Consider the following 19,490-nt stretch of genomic DNA (forward strand, 5'->3'; position numbering starts at 1 on the left):
CAGGGTTAATGGTTTGGGCTAAGATAACTTGATGTCCTTACAAACTTTTGATATTTAAACTTTCCTTTTAAAATAATTGTAGATTCACAGAATGTAGCAAACATAGTACATAGAGTCCCATGAACCCTTCTCCCAGTGGTAACATCTTTTATGACTTTAGCATAACACCATGATACTTGATATTAAAAATGGTTTCAGTTCATTCGAGGTTTGTAGCAAAGGAAACAAACAGGCCAAGTAATTTCATCTGAGATGTAATTTTATCTAGCCTCCACTGTGGAAGATTGCATAGAAAAAGAATAGTGGTATGCTCTTTTGAGATAAATAACCCTTAGTCATGTAAAAGGTGGTAATTCGTGTATGCAAGAGAACTATTCATTAGTTAGAATATGGTTTAAGGCTCATCTGCCTGACATTTAACAAAGCGCATAATGGTTAGCTGATCAATCTGGAGTCCCCACAACTTCATATATCCTCAATTTTAATTGAAAGTCTTCTATATTCAGTTGCCTATAATTAATGTGACAATGCTTAAGTCACATAATATATTCAATTCTATAAAATAAATTGCACTATTCTAAGAGACTATGTGGCAGTTTAAAATCTAATGAGACTCTCACGCATTAATATTTCAATATAAATAATCATTAGATTCACTATTTGATATCTGCTTAATTGAAATGCATATGAATATTTTGACAAAGCAGCTTATCCGTATGCATGGATTTAAAAGAGCTAAGATTTCCAGCATCTTTTTTTTTTGATCACTTTATTAAGGTATGATTGACATCTAAAAAGCTACACATATTTAATCTTGATGAGTTTGGGGATAAATATATACCTGTGAAAGCATCACTGTCAAGGTCATCAATATATCCAAAAGTTTCTTCGTGTGTGTGTGTGTGTGTGTGTGTGTGTGTGTGTGTATGTATGTTTTATGAGATGCCGCGTAGGCCGGAGTGCAGTGGCGCAAACCATAGTTCACTGCAACCTCAAACTCCCTGGGCTCAAGCAATTCTCCCGCCTCACTCTTCCGAGTCCCTGGGACTACAGGCACACACTACCACACCTAGCTAGTTAAAATTTTTTTTTGTAGAGACAGGATCTTATTATGTTGCCCAGGCTGGTCTTGAACTTCTAGCCTCAAGCTATTCTCCTGCCTCAGCCTCCCAAAGTGCTGGGATTACAGGTGTGAGCCACCATTTCTGGTTGTTTGTTTTGTGGTAAGAACAAAACATAAGATCTGTCTTACAGATCACTTGAAGTCAGGAGTTTGAGACCAGCCTGGCCAAGATGGTGAAACCCCCTCTCTACTAAAAATACAAAAATTAGCTGGGCATGGTGGCAGGCGCCTGTAATCGCAGCTACTTGGGAGGCTGAGGCATGAGCATCTCCTGAACGTGGGAGGCAGAGGTTGTAATGAGCTGAGATGGTGCCACTGTACTCCAGCCTGCGGGACACAGTGAGACTCCATCTCAAAAAGAAAAAAAATAAAAAACTGCCATTAACAAATGTTAAATATGCAATACAGTAGCACTATGCTCTATAGATTTCCGAAACTTGGTTTTGTATAAGTGAAACTTTGTACCCTTTAACCATCACTTCCTTATTTCCTTGTTCCCCTAGCCCCTGGCAACTACTGATCTACTCTCTGTTTCTATGAGCTTGACTCTTTTAGATTCCACATATAAATGAAATCATATAGTATTTGTCTTTCTGTATCTGGCTTATTTCTCTTAACGTAATACCCTCCAGGTCCATCTACATTGTTGCAAAGAGCAGGGTTTTTGTTTTTGTTTTTGTTTTTTCTTTTTTTCTTGAGACAGAGTTTCACTCTTGTCACCCAGGCTAGAGCAATATGGCAGGATCTCGGCTCGCTGCAACCTCCGCCTCCCAGGTTCAAGTTATCCTCCTGCCTCAGCCTCCTGAGTAGCTGGGATTACAGGCGCCCACCACCATGCCTATTTTTTGTATTTTTAGTAGAGACAGGGTTTCACCATGTTGGCCAGGCAGGTCTCAAAGTCCTGACCTCAGGTGATCCTCCCACCTTGGCCTCCCAAAGTGCTGGGATTACAGGCATGAGCCACTGCGCCTGGCCCCAGATGTGGATATGCTGGTTTCCAATAGTAAACATGAATTGCTTTCAGGATTCACATTTAGGTACAAAGAAAAAATATTTACCTTCTGAATGGGCACAATGAATGAAACATTATATTAACTCCTCCATTTGTGTTAAGCTCATTTTTTAAAAACACTCATATTTCTGCAAGGATAAGCATACACATATGCTACATCTTTTTATGCCATATGAATTCCTATGATGGTGTTTTATTTTTGTTTTAGGGTATATAGCCTGGACTATTAATGGTTAAGGATTCTATCTATGAAATCCTTGTTCCACCTACCACCTACTTGCTTTGTCATCTTCTACAAATTGCTTTATTTCTCTCAAATTCAGGCACCTCATTTTAAAAATGTAAATGATAATAGCACTCCGCCTCATTGAGTTGTTGTGAAAATTAAATGAGTTATTACAGTCAAGGCACAAAGAACAGTGCCTAGCATGTTCTAACTGCTAAAAAGCTGTTAGCTATTATTATCATTATGCTATAATTACTATTTTAAAACTATCATTATTACAAAACATATGATGCAAACTGACAGAATTGATGGGCGAAATAGACAGTTACGCAATAATAGTTGGAAGCTTCAGTACAGCACTTTAAATCTTGGATAAAACATCTAGACAAAAGACCAATAAAGAAATAGAGGCCTGAAACATTAAACCATCTAAGCCTAACAGACATATATAGAACATTCCATTCAACAACAGCAGAAGGCACATTCTTATCCATTGCATGTGGAACATTCTTCAGGCTAGACCATATATCAGGCTTTACAAGTCTCAGTAGATTTAAAAAGAGTGAAATCATACAAAGTATCTTCTCTGACCATAATAGAATAAAATTAGAAACCAATAAAATAAGGAAAACTGGAAAATTCCCAAATATGTGGAAATCAAACAACAAGAACCACCAATGGGTCAAAAAAGAAATCAAAAGAAAAATTAGAAAATACTTAGAGATGAATGAAAAGTAAATCACAACATATCAAAACTTATGGGATGCAGTGAAGGCACCCTCAGAGGGAAATTTATAGCTGTAAATGCCACTACTTGGCCTGGTGTAGTTGCTCATGCCTGTAATCCCAGCACTTTGGGAGGCCAAGGTGGGTGGATCACTTGAGGTCAGGAGTTCAAGACCAGCCTGGCCAACATGATGAAACCCCGTCTCTACTAAAAATACAAAACTTAGCCAGATGTGGTGGTGCATGTCTGTAATCCCAGCTGCTCAAGAGGCAGAGGCATGAGAATCGCTTGAACCCAGGAGGCAGAGGTTGCAGTGAGAGCCAACATGGTGCCACTGCACTCTAGCCCAGGAGACAGTGAGATTCTGTCTCAAGAAACAATAACAAAAACAACAACAACAACAACAAAACAAAAAACAAAAGAAAACCACATAAGAAAATCTTAATAGCCTAACTTTACACCTTGAAGAACTAGAAAAAATAGTGAATTAAACCAAAAGCTGGCAGAAGGAAGGAAATAATAATGGTTAGAGCAGAGATAACTAAAATAGAGTTTAGAAAAACAAGAGAGAGACAATGAAAACAAAAGTTGGTTCTTTGATAAGGAAAAGAAAATGGACAAACCTTAAGCTAGACTGACAACGAAAAGAGATAATATCTAAAATCAGAAATGGAGACATTATTACTAATATTACAGAAATAAAAAAGATTGTGAGAGAATACTATGGACAATTGCACACCAAGAAATTAGATAACCTAAATGAAATGGACAAATTCCTAGAAACACACAGGTTACCTAAGGGACTCAAGAAGAAATGTAATTTCTTAGACTTACAACAGATTGAATGAATAATCAAAAACCTTCCAAAAAGGAAACATCCAGGACTACATGGCTTTAGTGGTCAATTCTACCAAACATTTAAAGACGAATTAACACCAACTCTTCTCAAATTCTTCCAAAAAATAGAAGTGAAGGGAACACTTCCTGTCTTATTCTGTTAGGCTAGCATTACCTTGATACCAAGCCAGACAAAGACATCACGAGGAAATTACCAGTATCCTTATGAATATAGATGCAAGAATCCTCAACAAAATACTAGCAAATTGAGTCCAAGAGTATATTTAAAATATCGTACACCATGACCAAGTGGGATTTATCCCAGGAATGTAAGGGTGGTTCGACATAAGAAAAGTCAACAATGTAATACATCACATTAACAGAACAAAAGAAAAAAATCATCTCAATTGATGCAGAAATAACATTTGAGAAAATCTAATACCCTTTCGTGATTTAAAAAAAAAAAAACACTCAAAACTATGCATAGAAGGAAACTTCCTCAACATGGTAAAGGGCATTAATAAAAATTTCATAGCTAACATCATATCCAAATCTCATGCTTAGTTGTAATCCCCAATGTTGTGGGTGGGTTTTGGGGGTGGTGGGAGATAATTTGATCATGGGGGCAGATTTCCCCCTTGGTACTTTGGTACTGTTGTCATTATAGTGAGTGAGTGTGTTATCGTGAGATGTGGTTGTTTACAAGTTATGTAGCACCACCTCCCCCTCTCTCTAACTCCTGTTCCAGCCATGTGAAGTGCTGGCTTTCCCCTTTGCCTTCCACCATGAGTAAAAGCTTCCTGAGGCATCCCCAGAAACGGATGCTGCCATGCCTGTACAGCCTACCGAACTGTGAGCCAATTAAACATCTTTTCTTTATGAATTACCCAGTCTCAGGTATTTCTCTTTTTTTTTTCTTTTCCTAAGTTGGGGGACTTATTCACTAGAATCTCTCTCTCTCTCTCTCTCTCTCTCTCTCTCTCTGTGTGTGTGTGTGTGTGTGTATGTTTTAAATTTTTATTTCAATAGGTTTTGGGGGAACAGGTAGTATTTAGTTACATAGATAAGTTCTTTAGTGGTGATTTCTGAGATTTTGGTGCACCCATCACGTGAGCAGTGTACACTGTACCCAGTGTGTAGTCACCCCTCACAGCCTTTCCCCTGAGTCCCCAAAGTCCATTGTTTCATTCTTATGCCTTTGCATCCTCATAGCTTAGCTCCCACTTATGAGTGAGAACATACGGAGTTTGGTTTTCCATTCCTGAGTTACTTCATTTAGGATAACGGTCTCTCCAATTCCATCCAGGTTGCTGTGAATACCATTATTTTGTTCCTTTTTTTTGGCTGAGTAGTATTCCATGGTGTGTGTGTGTGTGTGTGTGTGTGTGTGTATGTGTGTATCACAGTTTCTTTATCCACTCATTGATTGATGGGCATTTGGGCTGGTTCCATATTTTTGCAATTGCAAATTGTGCTGCTATAAACATGCGTGTGCAAGTATCTTTTTCATATAATGACTTCTTTTCCTCTAGGTAGATACCCGCTAGTTGGATTGCTGAGTCAAATGGTAGATCTATTTTTAGTTCTTTAAGGAATCTACACATTGTTTTCCATCGTGGTTATACTAGTTGAAACTCCCACCGGCAGTGTAAAAGTGTTCCCTTTTCACCACATCCACGCTTACATCTATTATTTGATTTTTAAAATTATGGTCACTCTTGCAGGAGTAGAGTGGTATTGCATTGTGGTTTTGATTTGCATTTCCCTGTTAGTGATGTTGAGCATTTTTTCATGTTTGTTGGCCATTTGCTTGTCTTCTTTTGAGAACTGTCTATTCATGTCCTTATCCCACTTTTTGATGTGATTGTTTTTTTCTTGCTGTTTTGTTTCAGTTCCTTGTAGGTTCTGGATATTAGTCCTTTGTTGGGTGCATAGTTTGTGAAGATTTTCTCCCACTATGTGGGTTGTCTGTTTACTCTGCTGATTATTTCTTCTGCTGTGCAGAAGCTTTTTAGTTTAAGTCCCATCTATTTTTCTTTGTTTTGTTGCATTTGCTTTTGGGTTCTTGGTCATGAAATCTTTGCCTAGGCCAATGTATAGAAGGGTTTTTCTGATGTTATCTTCTAGAATTTTTATGGTTTCAGGTCTTAGATTTAAGTATTTGATCCATCTTGGGTTGATTTTTGTATAAGGTGAGAGATGATGATCCAGTTTCATTCTACTACATGTGACTTGCCAGTTATCCCAGCACCATTTGTTGAATAGCATGTCCTTTCTCAGGTATTTCTTTATAGCAGTGTGAGAACGGGCTAACACTAGGCCAGTTGAACAAAGAGCCCAGAAATAAATCCTCATATTTACAGTCAATTGCTTTTTGACAAAGGTGCCAAGGACATATGGGGAAAGGGCAGTTTCTTCAATAAATGGTGGCGGGAAAACTGAATGTCCACATACAGAAGAATGAAATTAGCTCATTATCTCACTCTATATAAAAATCAACTCAATGAATTAAAGATTTAAACATAAAATCTGAAAATGTGAAACTACCAGAAGAAAATAAAGGGAAAAAGCTCCATGACATTGGTCTGGGCAATGATTTGTTTTGAATATCTTCCCCCAAACACAGGCAACAGAATTGAAAATAGACCAAGGGATTATATCTAATTAAAAACCTTCTGCATAGCCCAGGAGACAATCAGAATGAAGAGATAACCTATGGATGGGAGAAAATATTTTCAAACCATACATCTGATCAGGGGTTAATATTCAAAATACATAAGGAATTCAGGCAACTCAATAGCAAGAAAACAACCCAATTAAAAATGGGCAAAGGAACTGAATAGACCTTTCTTTCTCTTTTTTTTTCTTTTGAGACAGAGTCTCACTCTGTTGCCCAGGCTGGAGTTGGAGTGCAGTGGCGTGATCTCAGCTCACTGCAACCTCTACCTCCCAGGTTCAAGCGATTCTCCTGCCTCAGCCTCCCAAGTATTTGGGATTACATGCATGTGCCACCACACCCGGCTGATTTTTGTAGTTTTTAGTAGAGACAGGGTTTTGCCATGTTGTCCAGGCTGGTCTCAAGCTCCTGGGCTCAAGTGATCCACCTGCCTCGGCCTCCCAAAGTGCTGGGATTACAGGCATGAGCCACCGCACTCGTCCTCAAAAAGATGAAAGATAAATGTTGGTAAAGATGTGAAGAAAAGGGAACCCTTGTACACCATTTGTGGAAATGTAAATTGGTACAGCCACTATGGAAAACAGCATGAAGGTTCCTTAAAGAATCAAATATAGAACTACCTTGTGATCCAGCAATACTACTATTGGTTATATCTGAAAATATGAAATCAGTATGTCAAAGAGATATCTGCACTCCCATGTTAATTGCAGCACTATTTACAGTAGCCAAGATATGGAATCAACCTAAGTCTCCATCAATGGATAAATGAATAAAGAAAATGTGCTATATATACACAATGGAATACTATTTAACCTTAAAAAATAAGGAAATCCTGTCATTTGTGACGTGGATGAACCTGGAGGATATTATGTTAGGTGAAATAAGCCAGGCACAGAAAGACAAATACCACATAATCTCCCTCATATGTAGAAGCTAAAAAGGCAAATTCACAGAAGCAAAGAGAAGAACGTTGGTTACCAGAAGCTGGGGAGTGGGAAGATTGGGGAGATGTTGGTCAAAGGATGCAAAATTTCAGTTAGGAGAAATAAGTTCAAGAGATGTATTGCGCCACCTGGTGACCATAGTTAACAATATATTGTATTCTTGGCCAGGCCCAGTGGCTCATGGCTGTAATCCCAGCACTTTGGGAGGCAGAGGTGGGAGGATCACTTGAGGCCAAGAGTTCAAGACCAGCCTGGTCAGCATAGTGAGACCCCCCCCCCCCCCAGTCTCAAAACAAAACAAAGCAATATATTGTGTTCTTGAAAAATGCTGGGAGAGTGGATGTAAAGTGTTCTCACCATAAAAATGGTAACTATATGAGGTAATGCATATGTTAATTAGCTCAATTTAGCCATTCCACAATGTATACATATTTCCAGGCATCATGTACATAAGACAATTTTTATCAATTTAATAATAAACTAAGGGAAATAGGATGTGGTATGAGGTGCTTTTACTTCAGTGAATGAAATTTTTACAAGAGATATTTATGTCTACTAACAGATATTTTAGTCATTTCATACTCCTCATAAAGTCAGTATAAGTTGTTGTAAAAAAAAAAAAATCATCTCTAGTTCCCAGCTAGTCACAAGAAGGATCTGTTGTAAAAGCCTGATTATTGATAACAGGTCCTTAGTCCCAAGAGGGAGAGTCAGTGTTAAAGCCATTTCAGAAACTTTCAAATCCATAGTTTCTGATCAGGACTTTTCTGTATGGAATCTCATTCACTCCAAGCATGATATGATCCTCTGTACTGAAGTCTAGAGTTTTGTCTGTTCCAGAATGAACTTTTGTTTTGTTTTTTACATTTTTTAATATCTTTGTAAGAATTTTTGCATCATCAATGGTCTGTCTTATTGATGGGATTCAAAGTGTTTGACTTCTGAAGAAATAGAAGTTTTCCCACAAATGCTTTGTATAGTTTTTCACCTGTTTGTTTCAAGTATGCTTGAAAAGAGGATTAGGGGCAGTAAATACCATCTTCTGGGTGTGACACACGTAAGGCTTCCTTTAATATGCATGCAAATCTGACAGGTCAGTTTGCTGCTGGATTAGGCAAATCTCTGTCCACTCCTCTTTCTTAGACATATGGCTTCTCTCCACTAGGTGTCTGTATTAGTCTGTTTTCACACTGCTATGAAGAACTACCTCAGACTGGGTAATTTATGAAGGAAAGGGGTTTAATTGACTCACAGTTCCACAGGCTTAACAGGAAGCATGGCTGGGAGGCCTCAGGAAACTTACAATCATGGCGGAAGGCAAAGGGAAAGCAAGCACCTTCTTGGTGGCAGGAGAGAGAAGAGAGTAAATGGGGAAGTGCTACACACTTTTGAAACTCACATCAGATCTCTAAGAACTCACTATCATGAGAACAGCAAGGGGGAAATCTGCCCTCATGATCTAATCACCTCCCACCAGGCCCCTCCTTCAACACATGGGGATTACAGTTTGACATGAGATTTGGATGGGGATATAGAGCCAAACCACATCAGTGTGCTCGCGTGAGTATTGAGACTGCTAGAAGTTGCAAATTGTAAATCACATATATCACATTTACAGGTTTTTTTCCCTTACCGTGATACATGTGACTATGGGTGATTACCCGGCATGTTTGAGCTAAGCCTTTATCACGTAATTCACATTTGTAAGGCTCCTCACCCATATGAGTTCTTACATGAGTTTTCAGCTGGTTACAATGGGTACATACTTTTCCACAGACGTGGCCGATACAGAGTTTGACTCCTGTATGTATACTCACATGCATTTTTAAGCTGCTGGCTTCTAAGAACACTTTCTCACACATGTTACACATCAGCTTCGCCTTGGAATACTTCTGATCCAACTCTTTCCCCAGAGCTCTCCGGCTCATAAGGATTCTTGACACTGGCCATATTAGACAGAGTATTCTCTCAGACTATAGCTGGGCTACAAATTTTGACATTTCCATTTCACTGTTAGAGTTTGCATAGAGACATCTTGTGTTGGAAACGTTATTTCCCACAAGTGACGTCGACTACAGTTCTGAATTATTTCTTTGTGCAACATCTTCTATTATGAGTGTGGACAATTCATTTACATCTAGAAATAATTCAACATTTGCACAGTATAAAACATTACTGGGATATGGCACTATTTTCTCCTGTTCTTTGGGAGCTGAAAATCTTTTTAGTTTGAGATAATGTCTTTGCCACAGGCTCTTGTTGAGGAGTCACCTGAACTAAATCTGACATTGTTTTTTATTCCATTTTTAAATTATTTACAAGAGCTTTTTCTTTTAATTTTCAGGTGGCTTGATTTTAGTTATTTTTAGATTTGATGCCTTACCGTCAGAAAAGTGTGGCCTGTTTAATTCTGTTTTAGAAATTGAGGTTTTCTCGATTTTTTGGGGGGTAAATGTTTGGACATTTGAAAGAACAGTTGGTTATTGGGAGGTATAAAGTTTTATTATAGTAGATTTAACCAAACTGATAATATTCACTATTTGTCTATTTTGCATGTGAAAATCAGACAGTTGTGTTCCTTTATTTGACCTTCATAGGTAAGATTTTTTCAGTCGTCCTGTCCCGTGTTTCTTATATCTTCGTTGCTTCTCTCCTATCTGCTGTGTTTGTTTTTTCTGGTATTCCTTATTGCATCTCCTGAGTCTAGATTCACATTTATTTCTTCTATATGTCAGCTCTTCATCTCAATATCCCTTTCCTCTGAATTCTACAATCTCTGTTGACTCAGTTCTCTGAACTTCACTACCTGTATTTGTATTTTAGAGTTTTAGTAAAAATTAGTTTTCCTTTGAAGGAAACCTTTTTTGATCTGATTGTTCCTTTTTGAGAGATACAACATTGTTATAAATTTTGTTTGGAATTCAATTTAGAAATTAAGGTTTTCTCTTTCCCTTCTGTAGAATGAGATTCTTTTTTCAGAATGCTACATCTTCATGTACATTTGATTTTTAAACAATTTTAAATACCATGTGGGTCACATTGTTTAAATCTTTTAATATCTTAAGCAAAAATTGTTCTACTTCTGTAGTCTTATTTTTCTTGGTTGGAAATTACTAAAAATATTAGAAAGATCGGGAAGTTCAGTGCTTTGCTAAGCATTTCTTTTCAGCCAGTCAGTAACAGGCATCAATGGGTGCTGTTTTAAATATTTATTGTGGGGTTGAAAACTGCTCCCTGGAATTCTCAGCTGGGCCAAGCAAGCTTTTCCTCTGTGTTCATTGTGGCAGCTTGAAGTTACTTGGTGCCTTATGCCGCTTAACTAGGTGGCCAAACCACTCCCATTAAATGCTTTCTGTAGTGAACTGTGGTGCCAAGTGAGCCAGAAGGCAAGTGCTGTCATCTACATGCTTCCTGTCCAGCACATATATCCCTTCCCATTTGCCCACGGCTCAGAGTTTGGGGGTCTTCATGGGTTCTTTTGAGGAGTCCCATAGACTTGGTTTGCAGGTTGACTTTCACTGATGGCTGGAATTGTGTGCTGGCTGACACTGGTTGCTACTGCCCTCCATACATCCCCATCTGCTTCCTGTAATTTCTGACCCTGAGAGCCTATTCTCCAGTCCTTAAAAATGTTTTTGTTAGTTACACCAGTGGAATTTGGGAAGAGAAACTCAAATCGTAATCTTAAAATCAGAGTCTTCCTGCCACATGTGACCATTTGATTCACTGTCAAAGTGTATAGAGAATGCAAGCTATTTCCATATGCTAACCCAATTTTCTCCTCCCCCAACCCCAAATACCTTCCATAAATCTTTTTTTTGAATCTTGCACACCCAAATCAGACCAAATGATTTGAAAGAAAACAGAATTGGGGGATAGCATTTAGAAATCGCTGTAAATGTTAGCAGTTCTTGATCAAGGGAATGGAATTACCTGAAAACTACCTCAGTCCCCAGGAATAAATGCACAAATAAGTCAAAAGAAAACAAATTAATATAGAATGTAGTAACTGGCATTTTGTTCCCACCACAGTGCAAAACTCTAGAAAGCTAGGCGGCACCACTTTTCTTGCACGATATATTATCACTGTGATGTCATGAAAGGGTGGTCAAAAGCACACCCGCCAATGTTCAAGAGGCAGGACAAGTGAGATGGTTTGACTGCTCTAAGAATAAGGAACTTGCAAAACAAAATCTCACTCACATATTCTATTAATATCTTTGAAATCTCCATCATAAAACATTACCTGGTGAACATTCTAGAAAAAAGGTCAAGAGGACAAAGTCAAGTCAGGAAGTCTTTGGAGGAATGCAGGTGGGAGACACACTGTGCATCTCCTACACAACAGTCCTCCAGTCTTCTGTGTGGAAAACTGAGCTGGGTAATACCTGAAATCATTATACTGATAGTGGGATTAAAGACTAATTATGGGCCAGGTGCAGTGACTTCTAATCCCAGCACTTTGGGAGGCTGAGGTGAGCAGATGGCTTGAGCTCATGAGTTCGAGACCAGCCTGGGCAATATGGCAAACCCCTCTGTCTACTAAAAATACAAAAGTTAACCGGGCATGGTGCCGCACGTGTGTAATCCCAGCTACTTGGGAGGCTGAGGTGGGAGGATCATTTGAGCTTTGGAGTTTGAGGCTGCAGTGAGCCAAGATCGTGCCACTCACTGCACTCTAGCCTAGGTGACAGAGTAAAACCCTGTCTCAAAAAAAAAAAAAAAAAATTTCAGGTATGTCTCTGAAAATGAGCACCACAGTGAACCATTGTTGTGGTAACCAAACAGATTTTAAAAGGGACAACCCAGGATGTGGGAAACAAGGGGAAGGGAAAAAAATACTGCACATACTATTTAAAAAGTTGTCTTAAAAATTATCTTTGACATTCTATGCATAATTGAACTATAAGATATGGTGGAGGATAACTCAATAGTAGATGAGGGAATTCCCCTATAAAAATATTCCAAGACTGGGCAACATAGCAAGGCCCCATCTCTACAAAAAAAATAAGCTGGGCATGGTGGTGTGTGCTTGTGGTCCCAGCTACTGAGGAGGCTGAGGCAGGAGGATCACTTCAGCCCAGGAGTTAGAGGCTGCAGTGAGCTGTGATCATGCCACTGCACTCCAGCCTGGGTGACACAGTGAGATCTTGTCTCAAAAAATCAGTTAATACATGACTGGGTTTCTGATAGAGACTATGAGAATGCATATAAAGACTTAAGAGACATAATCAATTTCATGTACTCTATTTAGACCCTAATTTGGATAAGCTTGTTAAAAAATCCATGAAACTATTAGAGAAACTTGCCACTGGATATTCAATGTTTAAATTATTGATTTTGATAAGTGTACTTTGCTTATGTTGAAAGTTTATTTACCAGTGAATTGATATGTCTGGGATTTGTTTCCACATAATCTAGGGGGAGGTGGGATGAAAATACGGATGAAAATACAGATGAAATAAGAATGCTTATACATAGATAATTTTGGAAGCTGGGTAATAAATGGGGGATCATTATATCTCTACTTGCGTATGCTTGCAATTTTTCATGTATTAAAACAATGTAGTGGAAACGACTTTTTTTTTTTTTTGAGACAGTTTCGCTCTGTTGCTCAGGCTGAAGTGCAGTGGCACAACCATGGCTTACTGTGACCTTGACCTCCTGGGCTCAAGGAATCCTCCCACCTCAGCCTTCCGAGTAGCTGGGACTACAGGCCTACGCCACCATGACCAGCTAATTTGTGTATTTTTGAACAGACGAGAGTCTCACTATGTTGCCCAGACTGGTCTTGAACTCTGGGCTTAAGCCTTCCTCCCACCTCGACCTCCCAAAGTGTTGGGATTACAAGCATAAGCCACCGTGCCCAGCCTGGAAATGATTTTGAATTTAAATGTGCTTAATCACTGAAAATGTTACCTACTATAATTCATTTGTGGTAATTTCTGTGTAAAAGCTGTAAAGGTTTACTACAGACCCTAACAAAGTATCAGAACATTATTTGCCTCTGAAATGACAAAGATTTTTTAAAAAAGAAAACTATGTATTCTTTTGTAAATAACATTCTAAAGTGGGATGAAAAGAAGTTCCTAACATATTCCAACAACTTTATGTAAAACCTGCTTATGTATAATTTTACTAAATTTTCCAATTGGAGTAATGTGCACTTAATACCCCAAATCTAACATTACGTGTTCTAATAAAGGAAGACAAATGTGATGATTACGTTTGAGACAGCATATTTCAGTCCAGAAATATGAGTGCTGACACTAGAACTAATTTGATATTGTAAATTTCTACGCAGAAAAGATGCAGAATGTAGTGTTTGCTTTTAGTTTATTTATTTTGCAGGAATCTTTGACTTTCCGAATATGTACTGTTTGGAGGTACGATGCATGCAGAGCCTTTTAAAATGCCTTTGTACAATTTCATCTCAAAATGATTTCATTCACAGCATACACAGAAATCTAAAAGAGACATGGTATTTACAAGATTTAATAAGTTTTTGCTGCTTTAATGAAGAAACTGATCAATTCTTTTACAGTAGGGAAAGAAACATGGACATTGGGTATCATAAATAATTCAGAATTGTTCAGTCTCAAAGTAACTTTTCATGGCTTTAGAATTAAAATTGAGTCATCATTCTATTAATCTCTGAATGCCCAAGCCATGCAGAATCTACTTGTATTAAATATTTGGGGATGCAAATAATACAGGAAAAAAAGTCTGGTGAATGTGAAAACGTCATCAGAATTAACTTTTACAATAGGCAAATACTGTTAATTCTTTCGAAAAGATACAGTAGTGGTGCAACACAGACAGTGCCCGATTTATTCTGATTTTTAAAAGTAACATTTCAGTTGTCATTTTTCTTTCTCTACAGATAGATATACAGACACACACGGTAACATGGACTCATTCAAGGTCTAACAATGGTACAATATTAAAATAATTCAATTTTTAACTATAAAGGGACATCTTCACATTCCAGGATACATCATTGATATTTTTAGAGGACAATTCTTCTATGCCTTATATTCTTTTTGTTTATACTGTCAGAAATACATTACAATTACCTCTTAAAAGACTATATAAAATTGAATTGCCACAGAAGGTTGGATATGAACCCTAGACAACTGTGACAAAGCAATGACAAAATTTAAGGAAACATTGATTTATTTGCATAATTAAAAAGTACTAAAATTGAGACCAGCTCCTTAAAAATTAAACTGCTTATCACACTTCCCATTTCTTCCAGGGAAATAAACAAATTAGCAACACTTTCCCCACCATCATTATTAATTTGCTCTAAAACTACATTTTTACAATGCATTTCTTTGTTTCTTTAAAGCCCCCTGCCTCTACTCTCTTCCAAACAAAGTCAATATCAATTCAAAACATTTTACAATGCTTAAAAAGTTTCTGGCTCCTCTATTACCATTTTAAACTTTTAAAAACTACTCCAAAATTTAAGGGGCAATGTACTTTAACAAAATGGCAAACGTGCTTTCTAAAATCCCAGTTTACAAAATAGCGAAATAATGTAAAATGTATAGTCAGGCCTATATGTTACCAGATACATCAAACTAGTCATTTTAAAGAAACCTCTTACAAGAAACAAGAAGTGCACCAGCTGATCCAGCTGGCACCTCAGCAGCCAGGCATCATCCGATTTATATCCTACCACTTCCATGCCAATTGTCTGTACATACCAACTGACTACAAGATCCTTTTGAAAAGGCATCTTGAAAGTTGGGTGAATTCTTGTTCAAACTGGTCATAGGCAAAAAGCAGTCTACATATGGGACACAGTTAAACATACCAGATTTATCAGTGTCAAGTCATTTTGCCTATTTTAAAACTGAATACAGCCTATGTTGGCATATGAAACTTGTGCACAATTAAAAATTAACATGTACAAAACTTCCTTAAAATCAATCTGATACCGCATACCCCACCCTTTACACCTATCCAATAGACTGTTTTCTCTCTTTTCCTGGCAGGTGAAAACAATGATTGACTAGATATATCACCAAAGGATTGAAACCATGCATCTACTGTATAACAGCTTATTAACCTTGATGTATTTTCATGCAATAGTTTTAAAGTCATCTACATGGTTTTATAAAGCATCAGACTGTTTTCAGACATGCTACTTTCATTCTCAACTGACAACTGCCAAGTTAATTGCCTCCACTTCAGCATATCACTATGAATACTGGTAAACCTTTTAGCTAGGACACCAAGCAGTATATATATATATTTTCCCCTAAATTGTAACTTAAAACCAAGTGGGGTTGACCATCATCACTAAAGAGATATGAAACCATACAAAGGCAAAGGCATATTACAGAACAGTAGGACGGCTAGACTGTTATTGGAGACAGAGACCAGTGTTACAAAAACCTTTGAAGAACGTTGTTTTGGGGACCATGCTTTTAAGCCCATCTGCTTGCTCACCGTTATTTTCACAGTTTTGCCACAGTTGTTGTGTGAGAGATGTTTTTATCAGTGTTAATTACCATGCTTCCTTTGGGAGACTAGTGGATATATTTTGGGGAATTTTTCACATATGAAAAAAAGTTTTCAAAGCTGTAGGCAGAGTGTGAAATGATTCTGATGGAAAACTATGATGAGTTATTACGCCTTTGGTTTCATTATGCTATTAAGAGCAGCTTGTTTTTCCAGGTCTGCCAGAGATTACTGCTAAATTAGAAGTGGGGGGGGGGTGTAGGGGGGGTTGGGGGAGAAACCTGATGGGAGCGTCTATGGATATTCCTAAGACGATATCCTCAGGTAAAATCCTTTAGGATGGGAGAACCTACTAACTAACTTTATTGCTGTTTATACTCACCAAAATGAGGGGAAGATTCCAAAACTCCAATTCTGAGCTAAGAAGGAACTCCAACAATGGCAGAGACCTTAATGAAATGTGCTATTAAGTTTCCAGCGATGCAACCTAGTGAGTCACATGACTTTATATCTCTTATCCGCACCCTGAAGTTCTATTTCATAAATAAGGAGTGCTTTAAAATGACCTGAACTGCCTGTAGAAACTCAATTGACCTCTAGATACAGTTATGTTAAATTTTAAAAGTTGTTTCAAAGTCCTCTATATTCACCTTTCTCTTAATAATTTTTGACAATCCCTCCTTTCCTAAATAATGCAGTGTGCAACTTTGTCGTTGGCCAACTGTAATTCCCCTCACACTGGTTTATTAACATATGCAAGTAAGTTTTTATTGAACAGTTAATATTGATTTCAGCTAAATTAGGATTATGGCACAAAGTTTTATCTGTGCTGTAAACATCATGAATTTATCACAAAATTGGAAGGAAAAAAAAAAAGGCCCTATGGACTGCAAAAGTTTAAGAACCACAGCTGAGCTCAAGATTTCCAAATGGATTTTGGAATGGACTTGCATTTGGCATACATTCACTGTGCTACTGGCAAAGCGCAGTTTTACGAGAATATCATTTATAAAATCATACTTTGTAAGGACTTGTTATTTTGAAAACCAATGGCCTTAATAAAAACATGCAGTAACTTAAAAAATGCATCTCTTATGTGGCATAAGTAGGTCTTAGTTACCAGTGTTGATAGAGCTCGATGAATCACACTGTACAAGCCAAAGGCATCTTACCACCTCTGATTGTACTTTTAAACAAAGGCATGATATGCCTAGTTCCTGACTGCTACAAATCACATTTTAAAACATTTTGTTTGTGTGCATGTATGTGTGTTGGAAATTACCCCTGAAAAAAGCAGCAATTACAAATACCCTTAATTAATTTGCCCCCCCCCCCCCAAATATTCTAGGTGCTTTTTCCTGTTGTCCTCTTTAGTAGGAAACAACGGGAAGAAGCACGGGGAGCCTTGGTTTTCCAGAGAGCGGTGACCAGGTAAGTCTGCTCTGGGAATTCACAGTTTGCATAAACTGTAACATTTCATACTATGATTCAAAGTACTACTTTAAAAAATAAGGGCCACTCAGCAGTAACTTTAACAATTGGGATTCCACCACAGAAGAGCTCTTGACTTCTGTGTGTACATTCTTTCACAGAGTGAATCCTTTCCCAGTTTCAAGTATCCCTTTCTATCTCTCACTCTGTAGTGAGTTAAGAAAGGAGAAAAAAAGACCTCCCCATTTTTCCTTTCGTGAGCACAACGACGACCACAAAGCCATTCCTCCTCCCCGCTGTGCAATCGAAAATGAAAAGGCTGGGTGGATGAATAGAGTCCCGAGGTTTCCTTTTCTTCTGGTAGTGCTCAAAGTTTCACTTTCAACCTGGCGCAGACTTTTCTGAATTCAGGTGTACCGTGGCATCTCGCACTGCTCACAGCGATTTAGTGCTGGGTGGTTAAGAAAGGTGCAGCTATCACAATTCCATGGAGCCCCTTCGTAGTCTTCATCTCGAGGTTGTGTCCGAGGACTTTGTGTGGAGCCAGTTCGATGCTCTGAGGGAGGTTAGGATTAAGGGGGAGGGGGAAGGTAAATAGATTAACCTTTTTCCAAGTATAATCCAAACTGAAAAGAAAAATACCACAAAAATCAAGGGAGGTAATTGCCTACTTTAATATGTAAGCCAATTAGTAAATATATCTACTGGAAATGCATAGTTGAACAGAAAGTTGATCTTTTACTTTGTTCTAATTACTTTTTTTCTGCTATAAGAAGATGGATATATGTCCAGAATAGATTGCCTTCCTAGGTCATTACCTGTAAATAGCGGAGAGTTATGCTTTATTCCAGCCAAATGAAAAAAAAGAGAAATGTTTTATAGCATGTTAAATTCTGTCGCCTCTGTAAGTTTTCCCTGACTTCAGCCCACCTTGACTTTTCCTCTCTATAGTATAATACTATCCACACTATATTAAACATCTGACTAAATGTGTGCCTTCTTCCATGACAACTTAACCTCTACAATATGCATATGTTTTATATTAATGGTTCATAAATAGCAGTGGCAGTTCATACCAAAGTTTTCCTCAGAATAGTGAAAAGAGAAAGATTCTACAGTTCATTTTTCATAAAGCTAAATTCATTCAGTATAAAAGACTTTTATTCTCATATTCTTTCCTACATTTTTGGCATTAAAAATCCTTCATATATCAGTTTTTAAAAATGCCCATACCTGGCAACCTTATGTTGGTCCCCAGGATTTGAAAAAGATATCCAAACTTACATTCCTCTTAGGTCCTCATTCCCTCTGGCTTTGTGCTCAAAAAAGCTCTTTGCATCTAGAGTTAACCTGTAATTTCTGTCTTTTAGGTCCCTATTGAGACTGAGGTCAATAAACAGGAGACTAAAGATCTCCAGATGGAATTCACCCTGGAATCTGGGGTAACTGGAAATGAGATTAAGATCTGAGGTAAGCAACACCTTTTTAAATAGGTAACAAAAGAAACAGATCTAGGGAAGCTTTGTCAGTTACTATTTTGGGCTAGGCATATCTTCCACTGGAAATGAACAAGCTGACTTCTAGTTTATCAATTTGCCTTATATGACAAATGTTATAACATTCCCCAAGAGGTAAGGAGAACTGAATTTTAGACCCTGAACCTTACCCCAAGGTATGATAATGCTCAGCCTCAAACAGGAAGGTGATCTTAGCCTTAGGATATAACAGAAAATTACTGGGTTCTTCAGCTGCTTCCTATGACTATAAATAGGAGATGGGTTTGTTTCTCTTGCTTGAACTATTGCTTTTTAACTGCCATTATCACCCACCTTGTGTCTTTTGGCTCATGACTCCAAAACATGTAGATTTAATACAGTTTTCTTTTTTGTATCATATGGAGGAATAAAGCCTTCGGTTGGAGGAAAAATGTTTACTATGCCATTTTCTTTCTTTCTTTTTTTTTTTTTTTTGAGACGGAGTCTTGCTCTGTTGCCCAGGCTGGAGTGCAGTGGCGTGATCTCGGCTCACTGCAAGCTCCGCC

The 19,490-nt window shown here is 37.9% G+C and overlaps 1 protein-coding gene across 5 annotated transcripts in view; it reads right to left on the reverse strand.

Moving 5' to 3' along the window:
* Window positions 1-13,865: 13,865 nt before the first annotated feature.
* Window positions 13,866-19,490, reverse strand: part of TAB3 (TGF-beta activated kinase 1 (MAP3K7) binding protein 3) — a 61,372-nt gene continuing 55,747 nt past the window's right edge. For 4 of the 5 annotated variants that reach the window (XR_010154781.1, XM_009438903.4, XM_009438902.4 and 1 more), the window contains one exon: window positions 13,866-18,005. Coding sequence is in view for 3 of the 5 variants with exons in the window: in XM_009438903.4 (XP_009437178.1) it covers window positions 17,857-18,005 (149 nt within the window). In the remaining 2 variants the exon portion in view is untranslated. The remainder of the gene's footprint in view (window positions 18,006-19,490) is intronic. The other variant, XR_676645.4, reaches the window with a different exon arrangement.

This window comes from Pan troglodytes, chromosome X (genome assembly GCF_028858775.2).
Source record: "Pan troglodytes isolate AG18354 chromosome X, NHGRI_mPanTro3-v2.0_pri, whole genome shotgun sequence".
NCBI classification, from domain to species: Eukaryota; Metazoa; Chordata; class Mammalia; order Primates; family Hominidae; genus Pan; species Pan troglodytes.